The sequence below is a fragment of the Mixophyes fleayi genome, chromosome 1, assembly GCF_038048845.1.
Source record: "Mixophyes fleayi isolate aMixFle1 chromosome 1, aMixFle1.hap1, whole genome shotgun sequence".
Lineage (NCBI taxonomy): Eukaryota > Metazoa > Chordata > Amphibia > Anura > Limnodynastidae > Mixophyes > Mixophyes fleayi.
The window spans coordinates 111,392,522-111,418,187 of NC_134402.1; the positions used below are offsets into that span (position 1 = coordinate 111,392,522).

The 25,666-nt window shown below is 39.9% G+C and overlaps 1 protein-coding gene across 2 annotated transcripts in view; it reads left to right on the forward strand.

Moving 5' to 3' along the window:
• Nucleotides 1-4,393: 4,393 nt before the first annotated feature.
• Nucleotides 4,394-25,666, forward strand: part of MGAT4D (MGAT4 family member D) — a 111,433-nt gene continuing 90,160 nt past the window's right edge. For both annotated transcript variants that reach the window (XM_075199573.1, XM_075199583.1), the window contains exon 1: nucleotides 4,394-4,967. In XM_075199573.1, coding sequence (XP_075055674.1) covers nucleotides 4,877-4,967 — 91 coding nt within the window. In that variant the 5' untranslated portion in view covers nucleotides 4,394-4,876. The remainder of the gene's footprint in view (nucleotides 4,968-25,666) is intronic.

Sequence of the window (25,666 nt, forward strand, 5' to 3'; positions counted from 1 at the left end):
TGTTGTGGTAAACATCACCTCTCATTCATTGCTGCTGGTTTAACATTTTGGGTTATCAAAACCCATGATGATTGTGTATGTACTTTTTTTACTGCTTACAGCCAAGCATATTTAGCTTAGGCTAGGTACACACTACAGGTTTTTTTCAGCCAAATATTGGGCCAATCACCAGATAAATGACCGCCAGATATCGCATTAGTATGTATACTTACATGATGAACGATAGTCATTCCAAAGTACTGATCATCATTTCATTTGATTGCTCGTCCTGTTTAAAAATCTCGTTCCAACCGCCTCCCGATCCTGCAGTGTGTATGAATTAACGACCAATTCCTTGACGAACTGCCGATAGTTCCTGAAACAGCGCTTCCTTTCTAGGCGTTGTCCGAGCGTCAGGCAAATGGGAATAATGTGCTTTTAATGGAGAAGCAATAGATACCCTGTTTTACACGCTCCTTATAACATTTATGTGTTGCTGTATGCAAGTATATACCGTACAACATGTATTCTTACCACATGTGAAAATACATATTCTCATTACAGTATCATGTATTTCCTGAAGTGACATGTGACCTTTATTTAAATTTCTTCGTCATATTACTTCAGTGTGTACGGAATCACAATCTTTTGAGCCGACGTTATGCCTCTCAAAAATCGTTGGCGGGATGGTTGGTCTTGCAAAAATCATTTAAACCGTGTCAGTGTGTATGCATGAATCAACCGACCGATCGGACCTTCAGTCATAGGTACAATCATTGAAGATAACACATTGGTTGGAAAATTCTGCAATGTGTACCTAGTCTTACTGGAGACTAGGTTAACTTTACTTAACAGACAAGTAGAGATTTGCTCATACATTGTAAGCTGGCTTATACTCTCTGGGTATATTGGAAAATAAAAGCAGTAAAACCTCCAAGTTCCTTATAAACTACATAACACTTTTCAGACCATAACACAGTCCAAAGCAAGACTTTAGGAATGTACAACACAATAATGTTGGTCACCATTTGTCTTCAGAATTTATAGGGTAAATTTACAGCGGTTTATCGTGCAGTTTGTAAATTGACACACATCAGATGCAGTTTTCAGATCCAGACCTCTGGACTTACTATCCCACAATCTGGAGGCTGAAAACTCAAACCGCATCCGATGTGTGGCGCTTGTAAAGTCCCAAACCTGCATGTAGGATGTCACAAATCCTATTGGGGGCTACTGGACAACTGTCAACTATCAGTCTGATTTTAATAAAATTGGAACAATAGTCACAATCAACACATATGCAAAAATATAATAAATGTAGACAGGGGACACCTTTTGCCACGGGCTTGCTTGTTAGTGTTAAACTTTTTTCTTTGTTGGAAAAACTGGTGCATGTCAAGGAATGCTGGTAGTTATAGGACAAAACCCCCCCTGTAGCACCCCTCCTGAACAGTAGGCGGCAGTAAACATACATTATATGCAAATACATTTTATTATAATATATATTTGACAGCATGAATTCGGATGTCAAAATTCACTAATTTATACATTTATTTAGCAAGTTAATCCCACTACAAAGCAAAATATATGATGTACCCCCTATACTTACAGTGCAGTGTACACTGTACATTCTGCTTTACCAAAAATATAGAACTCATTTAATCTTTGGAACACGCATGTGACAGACAAGTACAAAACATGAATTTTGCTCACAATTGGATGACCCATGTAAAGGCACATCACCTATTGTCTGTATATGGTACCGGAACTCCTTGGTAAATTCTAATATTCTGAAAATCTACAGTACATGATACATGATATCTTCTATTTTATAATGATGTATTTGTATACTAAATTGTGGCAACAATGTGCTGTGAGATCAGGCAGTGAAGTGCATGTATACGACTTTCTCCCTCATAGACTAGTAACAATTTTATATTTGTCTTTTTTGTTTATATTATTTAATTTTTCATTATAATAAATACATGACAATACTATGTAAAGGTTTACAAAACATTGCGTTTTCACTACACAGTACAAAACTTTATATTTGTGGTTGAAATACCGCAGAACAATGTTGTGCTGAGAGCATTCAAATGACCAATCTCTATAAATAGTACAAAATGTAATTCTGCTGGGACCATGCAAATCAATAGTTTGCTTAACTAGTGTAAGAGGTTCTTTAAACAGGAAACCTAATATGTCATGGCTTACTCACAGAAGTACTTAAAAAAACAAAAAGTACCTGCATCCACTAAGAGTAGGGGTATTATGCTTGTAGAACCTGTACTTCCCACAGCACACCTGACCTAAACCCTACAAAAAATAATGTTCCTTTTTATAGCTGTACAATGTTTTTACAACACAATGTATAAGAAGTGTGAGCAATTATGGCCCTCAGTGCAGCTGTCATAAGTTGGTGTGCTGTATGTGGTAGATAGTGACCCTATTGCTATTTCAGAGAGCTGGGAGTTATTTTGTCAGAAACCTGTATGCATTCACTTAAACATAAAAGGTATAGTATGTTTACCTAGCTTCGAGTCACTTCTGCTCTTTCAAATTATGTCAATGGTGTGATTTTGCTTGTCCCACCTATTTTCTGTATTCAATAACCAGTTCTGAATGAATTAACCAGATTTAGTTTAGTTGACTAGCAGGTATTTTACAAGCATTTTAAGTCAGAGGAATCAAATGACTTTGTACAATGAGCTATTATATTGTTAGGAGTTTCTAACATAGTTTTTGAACTTGTAATACATTAAATGTAATTACCAAACAAAAGCAAGTATTTATGTTAAAGTAATTGACAGCAACTGACATGGTGTCACAGCTTATTGTGAGAAGTGCTAATTCATGTCTTGTGTGTCCGACTGACACTTCCAGAGGCATGGAAAACGAAGCAAGTAACATTTTACATAGCTTTGCATATGCATTTATGAGGGTTTTCTTTAGTATGCTATTCAAGAGAATTAAAAGGTATGTTTTAAGAGTCTATTTGACATGCCAAAATGTTTCAGTTCCATAAAAAGCTGTCTGAATATACCATTGTACACTGCCCAAATCTCAGGGTAGACGTTCCCACCTTTGAAGGCTTAATTACAAATTGGTAAATATATCAGCATGCAATGTTCCTTTTTATGATGTCATGCTTTTATAATTGTGTTACTCTGACTGCTGGTACTAGGAAGAGCATATATTAGTGAGACACGATGTTGTTGGTGCATTTTCTGACGGGAGAAGCGGTTTGGAATTCTGTGTTGTTCTACGCTGAATTGGCTAGCCAAAATTTTGTTCCTCATATTGTTGTCACATGCAAAAATGTGATTTCTTCTGCACATTTACCAAGGTGCTCCCTGGTAGCGGGAAGCCACAGTGCCTTTTGCATCCTGCCAAGCGAGTTGATCTGAATATGGCAGGTGTTGGTGCTTCAGGCTTCACTACACATGCGCCGGACCCATGCACCTAGTCTCTCTCTCTCTCTATCTGTGTATGTTAGGGAATTTAGACTGTAAGCTCCAATGTAGCAGGGATGGATGTGAGTGAGTTCTCTGTACACAGCTGCAGAATTAGTGGCGCAATATAATGATGATGATGATGCTCAGAAAACACCCAGTGCAGTACAAAGAAATAGTGCTGGGGGCTTGGGCCTTAGGACATTTCCCTAAAGGGAAAGGGCCACATTTCTCCCTGTCCCCCAGAGCAAAAAGACCTTTAGGGAGACAAGGCTTTTCGGGACCACTTCCACCGCAACACTTGGGCAGTTCCCTTTACCCCTAGGTTGGTCAAAGCTTCTCCTGGTGGGGCTGCTTCTTTAGCTCCACCCATAAGGAGGGAGCCTCTGACAACATGGGGAGAGGGCATCCCATAAGTCCCATACCCAAACCCTAACGTGCAAACGAAAACCAAACCATCTTGAAATTGTGCAAAGAAAAGTGCCAAATGCTATAAGTGCTTGTCTTTAATAAAGTCCCCGTAGGCCCAAGCCTAATGGCCAGAAGGTTTAAAAATGTTTCTGATCCAATTAAAAGGCAAGGGCCAAGAAACAAAAAAATATGATGCAGGGATCAAGTGCATTGTCCTCGTGTCTTATTTACAGCCACCACCACACCTGTCCTGAAAATGCACCTCTGGGCCCCAGCCCTCAAGATGCACAGGCACAGCTCACACCACTGGCCCTTTGACCACAGGACCAAGCACAGCTCTGATACAACTGCCCTTGATCTTAGCCAAAAGACTCAGGTCTAATAGATTGTGCTACATCAAATAATTCCAGAAGCCATGTCATAGAGACTGCTCTGCTTTTTCACTTCAAAGGCAAATTATCAGTATATAAACTTGCCATGACATTTCTTTTTCTCAGCAGCGCTTGTTATCTCTGCCAGCAGCTGGGCTGTGCCGGCTCAGACCTCGCTTGCTGCAACCTGGTGGAAACGTGTGAGAAAGGCACAACATAAAGGGTTCTGTTACCTCCTTAAAGACTGTCAAGAAAAGAAAGAAAGGAAGTCAGGGAGGGGCCGGCATCCAGTTTCTGAAGGTGATGATTAGACTGAACACTAGAGAGGCTGGAGACTGAGTTCAGGTTGGACAAAACAAGACAGAAGACAAACCTGGACCCACGCTGTTTACAGTCAGGGACCATTGATTGGTCACTTGGGACTCGAAGAAGATAAGCAGCAACGTGACAGCTGGACAACACAAACTCGCGCTATCTGGGAGACCTCTGCCCGTAGAGTATACGGGAAAAGAACTGTGCTTAGACCTTTGAACATAAAGAAACATCGCCGAGTGAGAGGATATCAGTGCAGGTGGTGGGAGACTCGCTAGGGCAGGAACCTGTTTGGCACCATTGTGACTGTCACAGACCCCCTATATACACTGGAGCTGTAAGGGGTTGCAGATGAGGTGCAGGAACGGCAGTCTGGTGACAATATTCTGCTTGACTGCTTTTTTCTCCATATCGTGGTACACAACATGGTATAGAGACAAAGGTAAGGACACCTGGAGCACTTCTAGTGAGTCCTGTTTGACGATGTAATGTTTACTTCAGTTGCATTGCCATGTATAACATAATGCATTCAATGCTTATCTGGTGGGATGTCATGGCGCAAGTTATATTTGTTTTCTGATGCCTCTAAACCAAGCACGTGTGTTTGGTTTCAGTAAGATAAATAAAACGCACCTGCTGCGCCCCTGTCCTTACTGCTGGTTGCTGTCAGACGTTTATTGCTAAACATGCTGGTGTCTTTCAAGTATCCTGTGCGCGTATACTTGTGTGAAGAGTTGATTATAATCATTTTACATTAAGTCAGTCATTGTGCTGTGCCAAAAAGCTTTAGTACAAGCACATTGCACGGATTACATCATGGGGTTACCCTACTGTTTTGGAACTACACACATATGTGGTTCCACAGCAGGTTGAGAGCTACAGGTCGCTTAACGCCTGAGTAGACAGTCAAAGAAATGAATGGTTAAAATGCTAGTGTAATTGCTGGTGCATTGTATACAATCCTGCACGTTGTAATATATGTAGTAGAGTACAAATTCAAACAGTGTGCAAATGTCCATTAAATCCCCACTGCATAGAGAACACAGGTCATAAGTAAAAGGAATAAATGATCGCAAGGACAGTTCACACATCCACTAACCCAGCATACAGTATTTTTCCATCTATGTCGCAGTCTTATACACGGTCACGGGGCTTAGTTTGTTGGAATGCACAGAAATGCAGTTTCAGCTCTTCTTTTAGACACATAATTAACATAATTTTCATTTTACCCCATTAAGTAAGACCTATCATTGCCTCGAATAGAGGACTTAACAGAGCAATTTATCATTATAATCATGTTGGGATAGCGCATCTGATAAAAGGCTGTGCCGGCTATGACTCTTGTCCATTGACCCTTCTTTCACTGATTTCTTAATGCAGTGGTGAAAGAGAGAACATTGGGCTTCACAGGGGCACAGTCCAGCCTACCAGGACCAATCAAAAGATCTCTCTCCAGGGATGTTGTAGCCTATCATCATCATCACCATTTATTTATATAGCGCCACTGATTCCGCAGCGCTATACAGAGAACTCACTCACATCAGCCTATATGTTATCTTAGGAGGGTGTTGGCTCTGGAAAGCTAAGCTTTTTGGAGCTTGATAATCTCCTCCCGGCCGCAGTTCCCATTGAGAATTCTGTGTTGGTTTGCTTAGTGCAGGAGACATCTCTGATATCTCATGCGTCAGGCTTTCCTTAAATAGCCCTGATACCTACATTTATCTAAGTCATGCGGAAACAGCCGTTTCTGCATGGGCAGTAGGCTTGATATTAGGCTATAGTCTTTAAATCCAATCCAATGTATATGTCCAAATTAATTGATAACACAATCAGGATTTGTAAAAAAATTTAAGCCAGAGTTGACGTTCTTTATTTATGTGCCTATAATGCAACAAAAAGTCTAACAATGTTATAGCGTTTGAAGCATCTGTTCATTCTTAATCTGATATATACTTTTTAAATAATACAGTCATATTGTGAGTGATGCAACTAATAATTTATTTAATCTTATGTAAAGCCATTCATTCCATCTAAAATGTGAACATTTGTTTTCTATGTCTGGCCTATGGTGTCAAACAATAATAGAATGTTACTAAAATAACAAACTAATATGAAATGTTACACTAGTGTATAGTTGGATGAAGCTTTTTTTTAAGCCACATGGAAAGAAGCTATAATGAAGGAAACTTCCACGGAAACTCTTGTCAGCTCCTGTCTTTTATTAAACACCTAGATACGAGTGGTAGAATTCCTCCTGACCAACTATACTGTGGACCTGACATGCAAGTTTCAATTCCTTGAAAAAATGTGTTTCTGGATTTTGACCATAGCCAACTACCAACATTATAATGCCACCTCTTACATGTATAAAGCTCAAATACATTTTACACTTGATCAAAAGTGTCCAATGTTTTTTCTTAGTCTGAAGGCCACATTGAAAGATGTTCCGCATTTGAAGCAGCTGCAAAGAAACTTTCTTGTTAAAATGTATAAATTACTACATGAAAAGAGGTACCTCTGCAGTTATGTCATACCTGTCCATATTGTTTAAAGTTCCCATGGGACTAGGGGTGTGTGTGGTGGAAGGTTGTTGAGGAGGCATGTCACATCACATAGGGGTATACCCTGACCCCCGTAACATATTTGGCTCCCTTCACCTCTGAAACACATTTCTTAAACCTACCCCTCCCCTATAATACATTCATCTACTATCTCAAACACATTTCCACTCCCCACCTTTCCCTTTAGTACATATATTTCCCTAACCTATATCCAGGTTGTCTGTTAGCTGAACTTTATAATTTGCTCACAAAATGATTGCTTAACACGACCAAAATCTAAACCTTTTCAGCCGTATTTGATTAGGTATGATGGGAAATCAGGTCAAACAGTGACCCTTGTTGCGGAATGCGTGGAGTCACATGGAACTGTATTCTTCAATACAAATGGAACTGTATTCTGCAATACAAACCACTACACTTTGTGTGTTTGTACCCTGAATATCCATATCACTACAGTTTGGCCATCAAGTTGCGGCCAAATTATACACTTATCTCATTGTACCAAATGGCTGAATCACAATGTGTGTGTATAGCCTGTAGTGTAAGCACGTTTTTGTTCCCCATGGCTGAGATGGCTGTGCAGATATCATTACACTTCTGTTTACATGAGGCGGTCGCCGATATTGGAATAGTGACTATAGTGAGTAACTAAGAAGGCCCTAAATTTTGATCCACTTTTAACCAAGGGATGTTTGAGGTGCATTTAACTGTGCTATTTTCCTCATGTTGACAATGGAAATATATTAGTGATGTTATATCATATAGCTCATTTAGCTGGCTAAATTTAAGGTTGACTTTATCCAGCTGTTTTCTGCAATTCTGTTACATCTCATTTGCAACTGTACTATTTTCATTATCATACACTTTGCCTTTGATTAAGTTGTACAGAGCATATTTTTAGAAGACAACATACTGCTCTTTTCCAGGAATTGCACTTCTGCTTGTGCAGGTGTTGTGACACTTTGTAAAACTTTGGCACGTCTCCAGATCACCCTCATTCATCCTTGCACTCGTGAGACCGATCATTTGTCAAAGGAAATAACAGCCTTGAGCACATCTGTTGTTAAGGGTAGGAGTTGCTGTGTTGTTAAGTACGGTAGCATTGGCCCTGTACCTTAAAAGCAGTGCAGTGCTTAATTTAAAATGACAGTATGCAAATGAGCAGTGCTTTTCTCAGGATAGAGGCAGTCTTGTGGAACTCAATCACTTTCCTGTGCGGAGCTGCTGGTGTTATGCTCAAATTCTAATGGTCCCAGGAAATTGTTTTAGTACAATGTATAGCTCGTGTGTATGCAGTAATGAGGTACAGTACGTAATATAATGTGTAGCGCATGTGGGGTTAATTTGTGTCTATACATATACAGTGCAGCATGGTGGCTAAGTTGTTAGCACTTCTGCCTCACAGCAACAGGATCATGAGTCATGGCCTTGTCTGTGTGGAGTTTGTATGTTCTTCCCGTGTTTGCGCGGGTTTCCTCCGGGTGCTCCGGTTTCATCCCACAATCCAAAAACATACTAGTAGATTAATTGTCTGCTATCAAAATTGAACCTAGTCTGTCTGCATGTTAGGGAATTTAGACCATGTCTGGGAGACTCCCGCATTTCGTGTGAGTCTCCCGGACCCCCGGGAGAGTGTGGAAATCTCCCTGATCTGCCCACTTCCTAGTGAAGTGGGCAGAATTCGGTTCAAATGGCGCGATTCATCGGGAATCTCGGCGTTTGCCCAAAATTTTGCGATTTCCGGCGCCCTGCCCCCCTCACGCCCACCTACCCCCGCAGCCTCCCGGAAAACATTTTGATAAAGTTGGTAAGTATGATTTAGACTATAAGCTCCAATGGGGCAGGGACTGATGTGAATGTGTTTTCTGTACAGCGGAATTAGTGGTGCTATATAAATGATGATACATGATGGTGGGCATTCATTTCAGGCAGAATATTTGTTTCACATACCAGCCTGCAACAAAATTGCTTTTATTTGCTGACAGATTTGCCAATAGAGGTATATTATATGTGTTGCTATTATATTATTCTGGTTTAATACCTGAAAACATGAAAAATACCACTTTCCTGCAGTCACCTTTGAATACTTACCAGGTAGTTTTATATTCAGTCACATTACATGTACTCAAACCTGATATGTATTTAATAATGTTATTAACTAAATAATTTTATATTCCTAATTTACATGAATGTCAGTTGCAAACTGGATGTAAGGGTTATTCTTGTTTTGCATCTTTAAATAATGTGTAGTAAAGCTAATGCTTGCCCATTACATATGTCCCAGGCTGAAAGTTGTTCTTGTTCTTCTCCATCGTCATTATTATTCATGTTACATTTATTATTTACCTAATGCTGTACGCAGAATTGTTAGATACTATTTTTGTTCCCAATCAAGCTTGCAATCCAGTCTTTGTGCCCGGGCCACAGGGCGACACAGTGACTTGTCCAAGTATCCAAAGGTAAAAGAAGCCAACGCAGGATTGCGACTGGAATGTCCAGCACGTTCCTTGGGGTCATTGATAGATACAGCCAGCACCAGGTATATTACTCTGCCCTATAAAACAGGGGTGGAATAGTCCTAGCCCAGTCATCTAGAATGGCATGCAGTGATGCTTCATTCTAAACGCAAGTCTGCTGTGGTGTGGGGGTGGTTAAAATAGGTATGAGTTTTGGGGATATAAAAAATTTAGGTGTTTGTTTCTTTAAGTCTATGGACTGACGTTATCATTGTGCCTATACTACATGATCACATTGATTTGTTTCTCAGAGCAGGATTAAGCTGAGGCTCATCAGACAAATGTGAAGTTTCCAGGGAACTGTCTGTATTGTACATAGAAGGCCTTTCTATTGCACAACTTGCCATGATAGCATAGAAATGGATTCATGTAATGGAAAGTCTTATTGTGTTCTCTCACAAAGAATACATTTTACAATATGGTTTAGAAAAAAAGTAAACCATTATGGAATGATTCTACAATACAGAGAGTGTTTTTGTAATCATTACATTTCTGTATGAAAGCAGTTGGTGTGATACAAGCTGGATAATTACTGTTACAGTTTTAAAATTACATAATAAACTGCACTTTGAAGCATCCTCCCCTTGGTCTAGTCCAGGGGTCGGCAACCCCCTGTATGGCACGCAGCACTGTGTCACCTGGCACGCAGGAGCTGCTTTTAAAATAACAGAAGATCAGTGATAGTGATGCAGCAGTTCCTCTTGGGTCCCATTGCGGATCTGCTGTATACAAGAGGTGAGTCACATACACTGGCTAATGTGGTGAAATATGATTTGTTGCATTTATGTGTGGTATAATATTAATTGGGGGCACTTTTGAGTTGTATAATAATTGGGGGCACTTATGTGTGGCATAATGTGTATTGAGGGCAATACTGTGGCATAATATGAACAATGATCATTACTGTGGCATAGTATGGACTGGGGGTATTAATATGTGGCATAATATGAACTGGGGGCACTACTGTGGTGCATAATACGAATTTGGTGCTCTACTGTTGCATAATATGAATTGAGGGTACTACTATGTGGCACAATTTGAATGTTTATTTATTGATCCCAATAATATTATCTTGATATTAGTATCATAAAATAGGAAATATATACTCACACAACTAGCACATCTGAGCTTGATTAGATTTTAGCCGGCACACTGATAGATAAACTTTGCCAACTCTTGGTCTAGTCTATCGCAACTTCCAGAGGTTATTTAGTGCTCAACAAAGTAAAGAATATTGTTACAGTAAGTAATAGTTCCTGGTATTTAGACTGATCCTTTTACAATAGAAATTATTGTTTTTCTTTAGAATCTGATTTTATATTGTAAGCTTACTATGAAAACAAATACTTTGGAATACCATGCAGTACTTTTTTATTTTAGCTTTTATGTTCAAGTTTTGTTTGTTTAGCATTTTGTTTGCTGCAAACGTAAATTTTGAGCCATTGCCGCGACTGTATTTTTAGAAGAGAAGAATAATTTTTGGGAACAAAACCTTTTTGTTACATGAAGCAATTTTTGTTCTACTCTCTCCCTCTGTCTGCACAGGATGGAGTAGATTGCAGTGGGAGATAGAGATTTGTCACAGGAGAGTTCAGAGTATTCAGCTATAGACACTTATCTGCGGAATCTTTTCCTTTATGTGGAATAGAAGCTCATGTAACCAAAGGCAGACTTCTACAATGCAAATCCCCCTTATATGTTACTGTATCCCCATAGGAAGGTGTTATCTGTCTCAGATTGTTCTCCTTTAAGAATGAATTATTCAAATGTTGGTAATTTGAAAGCAGGTTTGTTTTTCTTCACTGGCTTTTTTTCTTGGGTGACTTCACTGTATGCAGTTTATTCAGAATAGCATAGAAATATTACAAGATATGTTTAACCCTTTGAGTGCCAGATGTTTAGGAACATTTCTTTCAAGGAGTGCTGATTTGCCAGATTTTAAATTGGATTACTTTACAGTGGTGGTAGAAAGCTTGTGAACCCTTTAGAATTTTCTGCTTAATTGGGTTCAGATTTTCATCTAAGTAATACAAATGGATAAAGAGAACCCAATAACTAATAAGCAAAAGAATATACCTTTTCATCCATTTATTGATCAAAATGATCTAACATTACATTTCTTTGTTCCAAATCGTATGTGAGCCTATACTTTCAGTAACCGGTGTGACCTCCTTACAAGTTTACATGAGTACAGGTTATCTTGCATAACCCCTACATAGCAAATAGAAAACCCATCCAACATATAGCAACAAATTGCACTAAACACATAGATATCATAACCATAGGTTTACATACATGAAAAATTAATGCAGAAAGGCATTTACACTTAAATTTAAGTTGGTTGTTCATAGCATTGATGCTGGTGGATAAGCAGTAGTGGTGAGTTTGTGTATAGTATGGTGTAGTAGGGCATTTAGGATGGTCTGTTATTATGGGTATCACCTGGAATATCTGCCTCTGGTCTGTGACTCTTGGAAACCTGCCCTACAGAAATCCAGTTTTGTTCTTTTGTTTTTTCCGGTTCAAATTTTCAGAATGTTGCTGATAGGCGCTTCTTATAATATAACAATGGGAGTCCTAGGGGAGGAAACTCCACTGGTTTGCTAGATGGCGAGGTAGAGTGACAAATTTTCCAGAAGTATCAATTTGCCAGATCTCTATAAATTTGACTTTACGGAGTAAATTTATCAAGCTGCGGGTTTGAAAAAGTGGAAATCAGCTTCTAGTTGTCATTTATTTAGTACATTCTACAAAATGACCGCTAGAATGTGATTGGTTGCCATAGGCAACATCTCTCCTTTTTCAAACCTGCAGCTTGATAAATTTACCTCTAGGTCTCCTTTCTGCAAACCTATTCTTCTTTATACACACAGCAGTAATATAGGAAAGGCTCAATTTTTAATTCATATCTTGCATAAACTGAATTTGATATATTTAAAGTTACATGGAAGGAATATAGAAAACAATTAAGATTACATTTTATATCATTGTATGTGTAATATTTGCAGCAAATTAATTCAAGTGGTGAAATAAAAGCAGTTTAAACTTTGACAGACTAGACATTCATCATCATAATCACCTCCAGCTATTTATATAGCGCCACTAATTCCGTAGCGCAGTACAGAGAACTCACTCGCATCAGTCCCTGCCCCATTGGAGCTTACAGTCTAAAATCACTATTCGGCACAGACACGGGTCAATTTATTAGCAGCCAAATTATATTTATACAATGCAATCTCAGCTTCCATTTTTGGGATATATTTCCATGTCTGGATTTTAGATGGATCCTAAAAAGGTTTGTTGTCCTTAATTGATCTCTGTCTATGGGCCTAATGGCTACTCTGATTCATCTGCTTTTCCAATTTTTATGGCCAATTGATTAAAAACTACTCTTCTGTGATTGAAAACATTACTGCTCTCACCAATAAAGATGCTAAATTCAACTAGTGACTTCCCAAAGCCACCTCTGCTTTCCTTTCCTTAAAATGGTCTTGTTTTTCAGTTCTGGCGCTACAGCACTCTAATGCCTCGTGGTCCCTCTTTTTAGAGGTAGGTGCTCCACCATTTGGAGTAAAAGTAGTATTATTTCAATGTAACAACTTTGGGGGGAAAAATCATCATTGTGGCTTTTTTTTTTTCCCTAAAAATATCTTCCTACAAAGTTATGTCATTGGAGAGTTGGAGATTTTAGCCATCAAATTCACATTAGCAGATTGGAGGCATATTTCCTGTCACTAATCATATTGACTACAATAATCTACAATACCTCTACCTGAATCCACTGCAAGCACACATGGCACTTTTTATTTTCTCTGTTTAATTTTCTGCGGCTTTGATGTCCTGTTTGCTAGAAACGATAAAAAGTGAGTTTTTTATTTTTTCATGTTTGATATTAACGACTGACAGGAAGAACTCAAGACAAATCCTCTGTACCAGAAAAACTAAAATTAAACTACTCGTGGGCCCAACTCTAACTTTGCTGGACATCCAGGAAAATCTTTGAAAATTATTAGCTGTAGTTATTGGCCATCAGTTCTTCGGAAGGATGTTGTAGAATATGCCAATGCCTTTTCACCTGCATACAAATCAATGTCTCTTATAAGTCTCCTGGATAATCTAGAGTAACTCTTCACATTTAGAGAAAGCCCTAGACACACACACACACACACACACACACACACACACACACACACACACACACACACACACACACACACACGTGGACTTGTTTTATTTTTTTTGTATAAATATTTTATTTGCAGTTCAAACTTGATTAACAAGCAAAGGTTTGTAATCTTTGTGGAAACATAGAAGACAATAGAAATAACATTTGTAACAGTAACGTGAAATTGAGTTATTACAATCAGATGTAAAGTGCCTGTTCAAACTATTCAGTGTATATAAACATATTAAAACAACCTGTTACAGTTTTTTCCCCCCATATTGTCTACTATTTCAAACACGATCCTTGATAAGTATAGGAAACTGAGTATGCTCAATTTGCATTTAAAATAAGGAATTACAGAAAGCTTCTGAAAGTCCCATGTATGTGGCGGTAGTTGTGTGTGTGTTTGTGTGTATACAACAACTAGGTGTCAAAAAAAAATCCCTGCTAGTTTTTTTTTTTTTTTTTCTTCTTATACATGTCTCAAATGTATGAAGCTACGATTAAGCAAGCTCTCCTGAGTTTGCTTTAAAAATCGTTACATCCAACACGCTGCATCCTAGCAACGTGAATAGTAAACACATAACTGTTACACTGTCAACAGGGCTATCTTTTCCACTGGGCATGACGGGCAGGTGCTCGGGGGGCCCACGGGCAAGGGGACCTCATAAGTAGGGCTCTTAATTAGAATAAATAATCCTGCAAAAAAAAACTTCAAGGGTCACTGAGCGAGTACATTTAAAAGAAAAAAAGTGATTTTAATATATATATTTATATTAGTATGTAGGGGCCCTGGTGCACTGCTTTGCCCGGGGGCCCTTAATGTTGTTAAGATTGCCCTGACTGTGACTATAGAGCCGGAGCTCCCGGCAGCTGTCAAAAGTGTTAAAAATAGATAAAGGTTGAAGAAAAAAAAAAAAGGCGTGGGTTCCCCTTGCCCGGCCACTAGTATAGTATTGGGGGATTTTCCCACACTGTCACGGGAAATCCCTAATATAAATAGACCTTGCGGCTATGCTAAGTTCATTGCGTATTGGAGCTTCTACAGTGTAGAAGCTGTTTGCGGCATCTTATTTTTATTTTTTTTGAGCGCTGGTGCCTAAAGCACTTTTGCGGGATGGGGGGTATTTTTGTTAAATTTTTTACAATGCAAGGGTCTATGCTGATGATTATCAGAAATTGTTGGGAGGTGGGACAAGGGAGACATGACTGGAACTCAAAGGTGAACTGGGTGAAAGAGAGGCGAATGGAGTGCACCTGATGTAGGAGAAGCAGAGCAAGGACCTCAGGGAAAGGACACAAGAAGGCAGCCCCCCGGGTCTAGAGATGTTTGAGAAGGAAAAGCCTGAAGGAGAGACCGGCAGAAGATATGGTGTCAGATAGGGTTTCCGTGAAGGAGAGGAGGTTGAGGGTGTTAGAGGTAGAGGTCATAAAAGGAGGCTAGTTTGCTACAGACAGATCTTGCATTCAAGAGACACAGGATAGGGGGAGGGAGGGAAGTGCGGAGAAGTGGATGAGATTGGTAGGGTTGTTGGTGTGCCAGAGTGGGTCGGGTTGGGAGATTGGGCAGTGAGGAGTAGAGAATAAGGATTGGACAGGAATCTAAATAGTGAGGGAGTTTATTGGATGTTGGTAGGAGGGGGGGCTGTGAGGGGAAGAGAGAGTTGGAGTGGAGGCTTGCCAGGTGAGGAGCCTGAGCAGGTGGAAGGCGCAGGACAGGGGGGCACCTGACTTGGCAAGGGAACCAGGGAAAGAGGCAGGTAGGTAGGAATAATGATATCCAGTGTGATGTGTCAGGGAAATGGACAACCAGATGAGGAGATTACGGGCTGGGAAAGAGAGAGGGAGCAAACAGAAAACAGGATAAATGAGGAAAGTGTGGAGGTGTAGAGAGACATAGTGGGGTAGAAGAGAGGGGAGCAGTGAGAATTGCAAGTGGGTGGAATGAGGTATAGACAAGGGGCAGGGAAAGAGGAGGCAGCAGGGAGGACAATCCATCCCTGAGTGTAAGGTGTGAGAGGGTTGGAGAGAGATGGGTTATGGCAATTGCAGGTAGAGAGATGGTAGAGAAGGGATATGATGAAGGTGATTAGCATAGTGAGGGGAGGGAAGAAAATTCACAGGTCAGGGGTTTGGTGGCCCCAGAGTGGGCATGTGGGACATGGAGTTCTGGCTGAGAGAGGAGGTGTGGGAAATAGTGTCAATTTAACTATTCATTGGCCTTCAAAGCTTCCAACGTGCCCTCAAAACTCATCTCTTCATCAAAGTCTACCAAACATAACTCGCCCCCTCACACTGACTGACCCCCTATGTTCCACCCCTCTTGTGTCTGCCCCTCCCTTATAGATTGTAAGCTCTTCTCTTCCTCTTGGTTTTTATGCCTTCACTATCCTATCCACCTGCAAACCCACGCCAATCACCTTTTACCTGGTCTCCTAGTCAACATCTTCTGCATCTTTGTCTCTGTCTCCTCTGCCCTCACTTCTGGGCACAGACCTGCTTCACACTGCCTAGCTTCCTAATTGCCCTCCTCTCTTGCTCTATGGAACTCATTTCTGCTCTGTTCATAAAGTTACTGCCAATTGTTCTGCCATGCTATAAAGCTATTATAAACTTGCACTTTGCTGCTTTTCGTTCTTTGTGATACTTGAAGCTTGCTTTACCTATTGTACCTTCTTCACACCTTTTTGTAGCTTTTTTTTTTATAAATAAACAGTTTGTAAATGTAGGGCGCAAGCATACGTAGTATTAGTGCACATGCGTGGTACAGCAATGTGTATTTTAGGGGGAAAAAAATACGCACACTCCCAACTCTACCGGAGCACCTAAATTGACCTAAGGGCATTATGGTACATCTGCATCTCACCCACTGATCGTATGTTTTGTTTCTACTTTTTACCTGATGCCCATATTCTCCACACCAGACCATGTCTGTGCCCACCAAACCAAAAAGGCGAGGACTATCCTATTACCCAATGTCTGTTTTGATACTCAGTACCTCACCAATAGCATTACTATTTTGATCACAACTGATAGTTCCAAAGTACTGCACCACCATATACTAGTGATTGCCAACCTGGAACTTCCAGGCAAATGACTACAAAGTACACCATGCAGATCACATTTTCTATCTCCTTAAATTATAGGTTATTCCTTATATGTAGTGGATAAACCTTATAGAACCTCATAGTAATAAGTTATCAACTGCTAACTACTGATGGGCTGGTTGCAGACATATGAACTGTTTTCTCAAGTTTGATTTACAGTTTCACACAAAGTGCAACTGTAGACATTTTAGTAAAGGAAACTTGTCACCTTAAAATTAGAGCCTGCAAAACTTCATTTTAGTGGAAACATTTGTGACATTGTGTTCAAATATTATGTCATATGATGTACAGGTTAGTATGCAATGTTTGGTATTCAACCAATGTAACCCAAGCTTTTATATTCCATACAGTGGAATACAAGAATATGTATGTCACACTTCTACTGTTAGCACTTGAATAAAGCTTTACCCTTTCCCCATATATTGGTTTTATTTTCCTTCATGCAAGACTACAATAGTAAGGTATGCACATCCAATGTATAAACGTGCCAGGTAAAGCAGTTTTAAAACCATATTCATAGACTGTGTTAAATGGGTTGGATATGAAATGTTGACACCATAATGTTAACACAATTATAATGTTTTTATGTATTGCTGTTTATATAAATGGGTATATATTGTTTACATAAGTTTTTTTTACAACCGCGTCCACATTTTACATGTTGACATTGACTGTGTTGAAGTTATGAACATGTCGACATTTTGACTACATCCCGTGATCAATACAAGTTTTGTGTTTGTTTTTGTTTTATTGGCGACTGGAATCCCTTGTCCAAAAAAACCATTGTTGGAACATTTCTCAGCTAGAGGTCCTTTAGTAGAGAAAATGTAATTTCTGTAGGTTCAATTTTGATCTTAAATGGGGAATGGATGTGCTTCCAAGAAAACCGAGATGTACAAGTTTGGAGCAGCAGAGCTGAGCAGTTGGTGATTACAGACACTGTGCTAGTTAGAGATGGGCGGGCTCGGTTCTCCGAGAACCGAACCCACCCGAACGTGAGGTATCCGAGTACCGAGCCGAGCTCCTGCTCTCCCGCCTAATCGAAATTCGAGGCAAACGTCATTGTGACATCGTCGGAGCTCGGTTCTCGCGATGTTTGAAATGCTTAAATATCCGCCTCCACAGCAATCCAGCACCATTTGACAGAGGGAGAGAGAAGGGATAGGTCTCAGCATTAGAGCAGGGAGAGAGCACTTATTAGAGCCGGAAGAGAGGAGGATAGAGGAGGCATTTTTGCAAACATTACCAACTGTTTGGGGTGTCATACTCCCTCCTCAAGAAACTATTTTCTGCCTGAAGAAATAGTATTATACCAGCACTATATATTTCTGATTTTGCACTACAAGTGCTTGGGGTGTCAGATATTCCCCTCTTTCCAAAACACAATTTTTCTGGTGTTGAAATTACTATATACCAGCAGTATATGCAGGCTGGTTTTTTTCTATTTAACTACAAGTGGAGGGTGTAATATACAGACAGTCCACAAACTGCCTTTTTTGCTATGGATTTCAATAGCTCTTTTTAGACCGTTGGCTGCCACCCTGGATTGGTGTGTGTCTGATAAAAGCAAACATCCTGGGGGGGGGGGGCAGCGCTCGTTGACATTTATCAGATGTAGATTTACCTCACTTATCAAAGAAACAGGTGGAACACTAAATTATGTAATTTTTTTTTTTTTTTAACAAATTGCAAAACCAAACCAAAACACGCAAGGGCGGGTTTGCCAAAACCAAAACACGAAGGTAATCCAGAACCAAAACCAAAACACGGGGGACAGTGACCATCGCTACTTCTAGTCCATAGCTTCAGGCAGTTAATGCACACGTTGAGTAAGAGATTTAAGTCTGTGGGAAATTGCATTATGGTGCGGAGGAGTGTCATCACAGCAAGCACAAGATTGTATTGAGGATCTACTGATCTGTGAACATGGGGAACAAGTGTTCTGGGTCTATGTCCAGTAAAGAGCGCAATTTCAAAAGAAAAATATGGTCAAATGGCTACTCTGAACCGGCGGATAACCACAAGTTGAGGGCAGAAAAATGTGTCAACAAGCCCAAAAGGCGATCAGGGACCCATTTGATGGCCATACAGCACAGTCGCTCACATTTGATCCTAAATTTAAGAAGATCTGGATGCAGGGGTGCTCTTGTCTTTAATGCCTTTTTATTTGACCAGGAGGGTCGGGTAATATAAATGGTAAATCTGGCTGTCAGCAGCTGATTGTCTTAAAATGTCTAATATGACTAGTTCAGCTTTCATGTCTCCTCCTCCCACTGTCTCTCCTAATTCCAGCCATCCAATATTACCATCAGCTGCACAAAAATGCCAATCACTGATGACTGCTTTAATATTGGTGGCTGATAAATCTTTTGCTTTACAGTAGCCGTATGCAATTTCCACACTAACAGCTACAATTGTTATTTTGCTATAGTATGTATCAATTGTTCCCCACAACTCTAAGATTGCAAGCTAATTTGGACAGGGACATACTTTCCTTCTGTTTTATGTTCTGGCATGTAATATGCATACTTGCCAACTTTTCCTCATTGGCTTCAGGGAGATCCCGGGGGAGGTGGGCATGCAGGGGCGGGGCTAGACAAATCGCATCATTTTGGCCCCACCACTAAACAATGACTGTATATTTGTGTTATTAAGCCTCCCTGCCACTGATCTATTGCAGGGGAGAGAACTGGAAGGTTACCCTGCTCGCCAGTGAGGTCTCCCAGAAATGCGGGAGTCTCCCGGACATTCCGGGAGAGTAGGCTACTATGCGTTAAAGAAAAGCAGCTAATAAATCTCTGTAGACTGAAGTGTCTTTTACATTTCTGTCTCCATTACTGAAGTCATGTTGTCTTACCTTTCGGTCTTTAATTAAATCTTGGTCTCCATGAAAATGGCCACCTCATACATGGATTGTATTGATGCGAAGCCAACCACATCTTGTACTGGCTCAGCATCAGGGAGAATGCCAGACTCTTCAGGGAGTGAGGGAGATCACCCCTATTTCAGGGAGTTTTCCTGACATTCAGGAAGAGTTGGCAAGTATGGTACTATGATCCAATTAATGTACAGTGCTCCATAATATGTTTGTGTCTTACAAATAAAGGGTAATAATAAAAATGCAGGCTGCAAGTATGCTTGACAAACGGCTGCAAAGGTGTATCCTGTGGTTACATGCAATTCATAATTGAATGCATCCTTAACCGGCGTGGTTGACTTGCATCATCAAATCACTTCTATACTACAGTAATATATAAACGCCTATGAGACACTTTTTTCCCAGTGAAAGTTGACACATGTGTAAGATAAGCTCAACTGTAAAAAAAAGCCACATTTAAGTACACATGCACAGTACAGAAATGCATAGTTTTATGTGCCACAAATGGACTACCAACTATAAATCGGCCTCTATATTAAAATTCTGTCCCAATATCATTCCTTCTAGTTTACCTATTATGCGTGGTTGACACAGTGTTTGTTACCATATATTTGATATATTTACAGCCACTTTAATAAAATCAAATCAATAATGTAAATTGGGGGGACAAAATAATGTGCATCCAACATGCAGCATAAGTTACTCCCAAAACTGAGATGTCGGCAACAATATTTAATATTTAGCAATATTTAAAATTCAATTAAGTGTTCAATTTCTCCTTGTATAAAAGAGAACAGTACTACTTCTATATTCATTTGCTGCAGGTAGTTTAGATGAAATGGAAACCTCTTGGAATAGTCAGACAATGAGTGCAATTTAATGCTGGCAAGTACCGGTACTTATTTTATTCCCTCCCTGTCCTTCTCAGCAGGGAAGACCCGTGCAAGTGGAACTATCAGTAAATCTTTATTCTCAAACGACATACCATTTAATTATGTTTGCTTTATCGTAATCTTTCCTATTGGAATTTGGAGGGACTCTCTTAAGTTACACAATGTATTAAAGTATAGAAAAGATTAACACTCCTCAACAAAATATGTACTTTAACCCCTCCGCTGCTTAGGTTTTTCTCACCCCTGTGCTGAGCACTTTTGGACCCATCACATATTTATTTAATTGCTGTTGATCAAATAAAAAAATAAAAAAAGACACACCGTGGTTATAGGGGATTTAGTTTCTGGGAATTTTCTCAAGAAATGTAGAATCTGAATATATTCGTTAAATGTAGGATTGAAACTGTGAAATTTGTCTCTTAAAGCATCAAACGTCAGCCAAGACCCTCTGAATAAGAGAAGTATGAGGTTTGAGAAAGAAGTATAGATTTACATCTGTCAAATCTTGGTAGAAAATAGAAGGGTTGGGAGGGCTTTAGCCTGGTGCGTTCTTGTTGAATTTGGAATTCCCCAAAGGTTGGAGAGAGAAGTAAGTTTGAGGAGGTTTGATTCAATATCAAGCCAGAACAAGGTGACATGTAGGGTGAAGCAGGCTGTAATTTGGCTCAATTGGGTGACCCAATAATAGGATTTGAAAGCTACCTCCATGTCCCATCTGTTTATTAACAATGGAGAGTTGTTTGTTGTGCCAGAGATTTTTCTTGATGAGTAGTCCTGAATAAGGGACTCTAACTGAAAGTGTTTTAAATAGGTAGAGGAGTTTGGGTAGGATATTCATTTTGACTGCAATGATCCTGCCCAGCCACGAGATTATTAGCGCTTTCCAAGCATACAAGTCAGACTTGATCCTAGAGAAAAGACCCAGCAACTGGTGGGCATACAAGGATTTATAGGAGGAAGTAATGTAGACCCCCAAGTATTTAACATTTTTGACCTTCCACTTTAAAGTCAAATTGGAAGGATATATGTTATTTTTCTAGAAGGAGGAGGTTCAACAACTTGATTTTTGATTTTGAAAAATTGATCTTATAACCAGATAGTCTACCACAGGAGTCCAGTAAATTAAACTTAACTTCTCGTCAGCAAAAACGTGATACTTTACTCTCAAGGCCCCCCAACATCACACCCTGGATATCTAGGGAAGAACGATTTGTTATCATAGACTCAATCACAAGGGCGAACATGAGGGAAGATAAGGGACGACCCTGCTTAGTACTGATCGTAATGGGGTCAAACTGGGAAATATTGACCATTACTCTAGTTTAAGGTAGAGTGTATAGGGATTTGACGCCTTTGCGAAAGCCTCCTGAGAGGCCAAAGTGTCATATATTTGGGATATAAATTGCCAGGATATCCTGTCAGAGGCCTTCTCTGAAATAAAAAATTGTATAATTGATGGGGTTTTTCTAAAATTTTAAAATGTGGATCAGGTCAGTGATTCTCCTTGTGTTGTCCACCCCTTGCTTTCTGGGGATAAAGCCGTCGTTGTGTTCTAGAGTAGGTAGTATAGTGTTGAGTCTGTTAGCTGAACCTTTGCATATAGTTCTATATCGTTGTTCAAAAGCAATATGTGACAATAGCTCGAACAATCATATATGTCTTTACCCTCTTTAGGGATGATTGAGATTATGTCCTCAAGATCTTCCTTGGACCAAGTTTCTCCTGCAAGGATTGCGTTTAACAGGGTGTGGAGGTAGGACAGCAGGGTACCTAAGAATTTTTTGTAGTAAGTCACAAAAAATCCATCTGAGCCAGGGTTTTGCCTGATTTTTGTGCCTTTAAAAACATGTGTAAGCTCCTCAAAAATGATTTCATTATTAAGGGTTGTTAGACACTTGTGTGAATAATTTGGGGAGATTGTCTTACTTCAAGAAATTGTTAATCAGAGAGTCCTGTCTTAGTTTGGCAGAAATGGATTCAGGTTGCGAGAGGATATATAATTTTGATTAATATTTTTGGAATTCCAGTCTGATTTTGCGAGGGCCATAGGTTAATTTGCCCTGTGGATCCTTAACAACTAGAAAGATCCCGAGTGATATTTTTGCACAAAATTTATAATAAAGCCTTTTTCGTAATAGCAATGTTTTAAGCCAAATTAGTTTGTTTGCCACCTGATTCGATAGGAGAATATTTGGTTCACCCTTAGTTGTTCTGATCTGCTGAAGGAGTTTGGGGTCAGAGTTGGTTTTGTGCTGAGATTCCAGTTTTTTTAGGGTCTCTGTTAACCGAATTGTATTGGCTAGTCTCTCCTTTTTTGTTCTAGAGGCTAGCGCCTCTATAGAGATGTGCTCAAGACAGCCTTAAGTGCAGCCCAAAGCAATATTGGGGGTATTATTCGTTTCAAAGTACTGGATAAGAATTAGAGATGCTCGGGCTTGGTTCTCCGAGAACTGAACCCACCCGAACTTCGCTGATCCGAGTGCCGAGCCAGCTCGCTACTTTCGCGCGCCCTCAGAAGTGAAAATGAGGCAAAACATCATTGTTGCGTAGTCAGATCTCGCAAGTTTTGGATTCTACAAGTACCACCCTCCACGGAGATCCAGAGCCATTTCACAGAAAGACACAGAAGGGGTAGCAGGGTTGTTGGCAGTCTCCAGTGCAGTTGGGCAGCGTCATTAATAAAAGAGAAGGGATGGCAGAGCTCTTGGCAGTCTCCAATGACATTCTACAGTGCCATAGCTCATACAGAAACAGGAGGGGTGGCAGTGTTTTTATCACTTTCCAGTCTTCAGTCACATTGTTCTTGTCATTCTCCAGTCTCAGTCATGATGATACGAATTCCTCTATGTCAAGTGCTAAAGCCTATGTTCAAATGCACAGTCAGGGAAACAAAAATGTAGAAAAAAAAAAAAAGCTTGTACCTTTTTTAAAGAAAAGGTAAAAAAGGTGAAACCTTTGAACAGAATGTATTTCTTGGCGAAAAATTAGGTCACCTTTCAGTGAGTGAAGAGTAGGAAAGAGTTTTTTATTTTATTTTTTTGTGCTCTTCTGCTGAACATTTAGTCCCTTAATTTATAGTAAATTACCCAAAAGGCCATGTAAGGATTGATATTAATGCTAGGCAGCGAACCCGGGAGGGCACTGTTAGGTACATAAGTGACAGAGGTATCTTGGGAGACAATGTGTCTTTTTGGGGATAGCCAATTCGTGGTTTTCAAATAGAGATGGCAGGTATCAACATAAGGGTCGGCGGATGATGGGAGAGATTGGCTTTGTGAAGTACGTGACACTCACCTATATAGCTGGTAAGGAAAATGGGATGAAGCCAGAGGCATCATGGGGCCAGCTATGAGTCTGGGGTTCCAGAGGGGAGGAATGTGGAAGTCAGTAACAAATGTGTTGGCACGACAATAAAGCAAAAGGGTGGGGAGTACACCTTTTTGAGGGTGGACTAGGTGTACATTTTGGACGAGGGGCCAAAAGGTGGCCCAGAAACTTATTATGCTAAATAAATGTTGAGAGAGAAATGTGCATGCATAATAGAAATAAAACATATGATTAATAATATATGTCATACCTTTCACATTCTAGAACAGTTTAACGGAGGTCCTCCTCATTCTGTACGCCTCTCTTCTGTGTCCAGTCCTTCGCGCATGCACTAGAAGGCTTCGATCCTCCATCTCAATTCAGAAAAATGGGTAAGCGATGTTGATAAGCTCATGAGCTAAGTAGTAGTTTATAGATGGGCTTCCTATGTGGTTCGCCTGTAAGGGTGAAACGTATAGGAAACACATCAGCAATCACTGGTGGAGACGGAGGATCGGAGCCTTTTAGCGCATGCACGAAGGACTGGACACAGAAGACAGGCACACAGCCGCCACACATATCTGTGTGGGATCCAGTGGCAGAGAGGTAGGACGGCAAAATGGATTGGGCTCCCTGGGACACCATCCCAGTACAAGGGTGAGTCATTCCAGCTACTCCAGTCCTGCTACCAGCCAGCTGCTACTGCTTCTACCCTCAAGTGGAGGGTCTATCCTCAAGTGCCTTTTTTAATTTTAATTTGTTCTTTTGGATACCTGGCTTACTCAGAGCTATAAGTTTTGATCACCTTGATGATCCCCGATCAAGTAGTCTTACCCCCCCCCCCCCCTCCTTTATCCTCTGCTCCCACCTCAAACTATTCCATATGTATTAAAGATACCACCATCAAATGTGTTATGTCTTTAATTGGCCAGAAACAGTTTTTTGATGTATAGTTCATTCATTGGTCTCAAAATCACATGATAAACGACTGTTAGGTCCAATATCGCATTAGGGTGAACGTTCCCACAATCATGTTTTATTGTACTAAAACACATTGTATTGTTTGATTTTTAGAAACTGACTAAAAATCACTATCAACAATTGAATGATGGTGTGCAAATTCTGAAGTGTGTATGTACTCCCAACCGTTTCTCCAACAACTCTGCCGATAGTTCCTCCAACAGCGACACCTTTTGTGGGCTTGTATATTTAAAGCTATGATGTTGACTCCTAAGTCCTGTGTTGTCTAAATGTAAAATGTAAAGAAAGTGGAAATCAAGATAAACCCTTTTTTACAAGCCCTATATGTCATCTGTATACAACCTGGATTGCAAACACATGTACAAATAAATAAAACACAAAAAATCGGGATAAGGCGCAAGTGGGAAGGTAAATGGGAATCTTGTGAACGCATATAAGAACATGCCTGACGATCATTGCGATTCCCATTTAGATGATCTTGTGACATTGGACATTGGGATCGATAGCACATACCACTGTGACTATGAACATTTCATTTATTTTGTTTTATGTGTTGTGATTTATGTATGCTAAGGCAGTGTTTGATGCTTAGACACCCGCTGATTTCATTACCTTCCCACTTGCGGTTTATCCCGATTTTTTTTTTTTTTTTTTTTTTTTTTTTTGGTGTGTGTGTGTGTGTTTTATTTACTGTATTTGTGGAAATCTAGTAGGTATTTCCAAGGGAAATATTA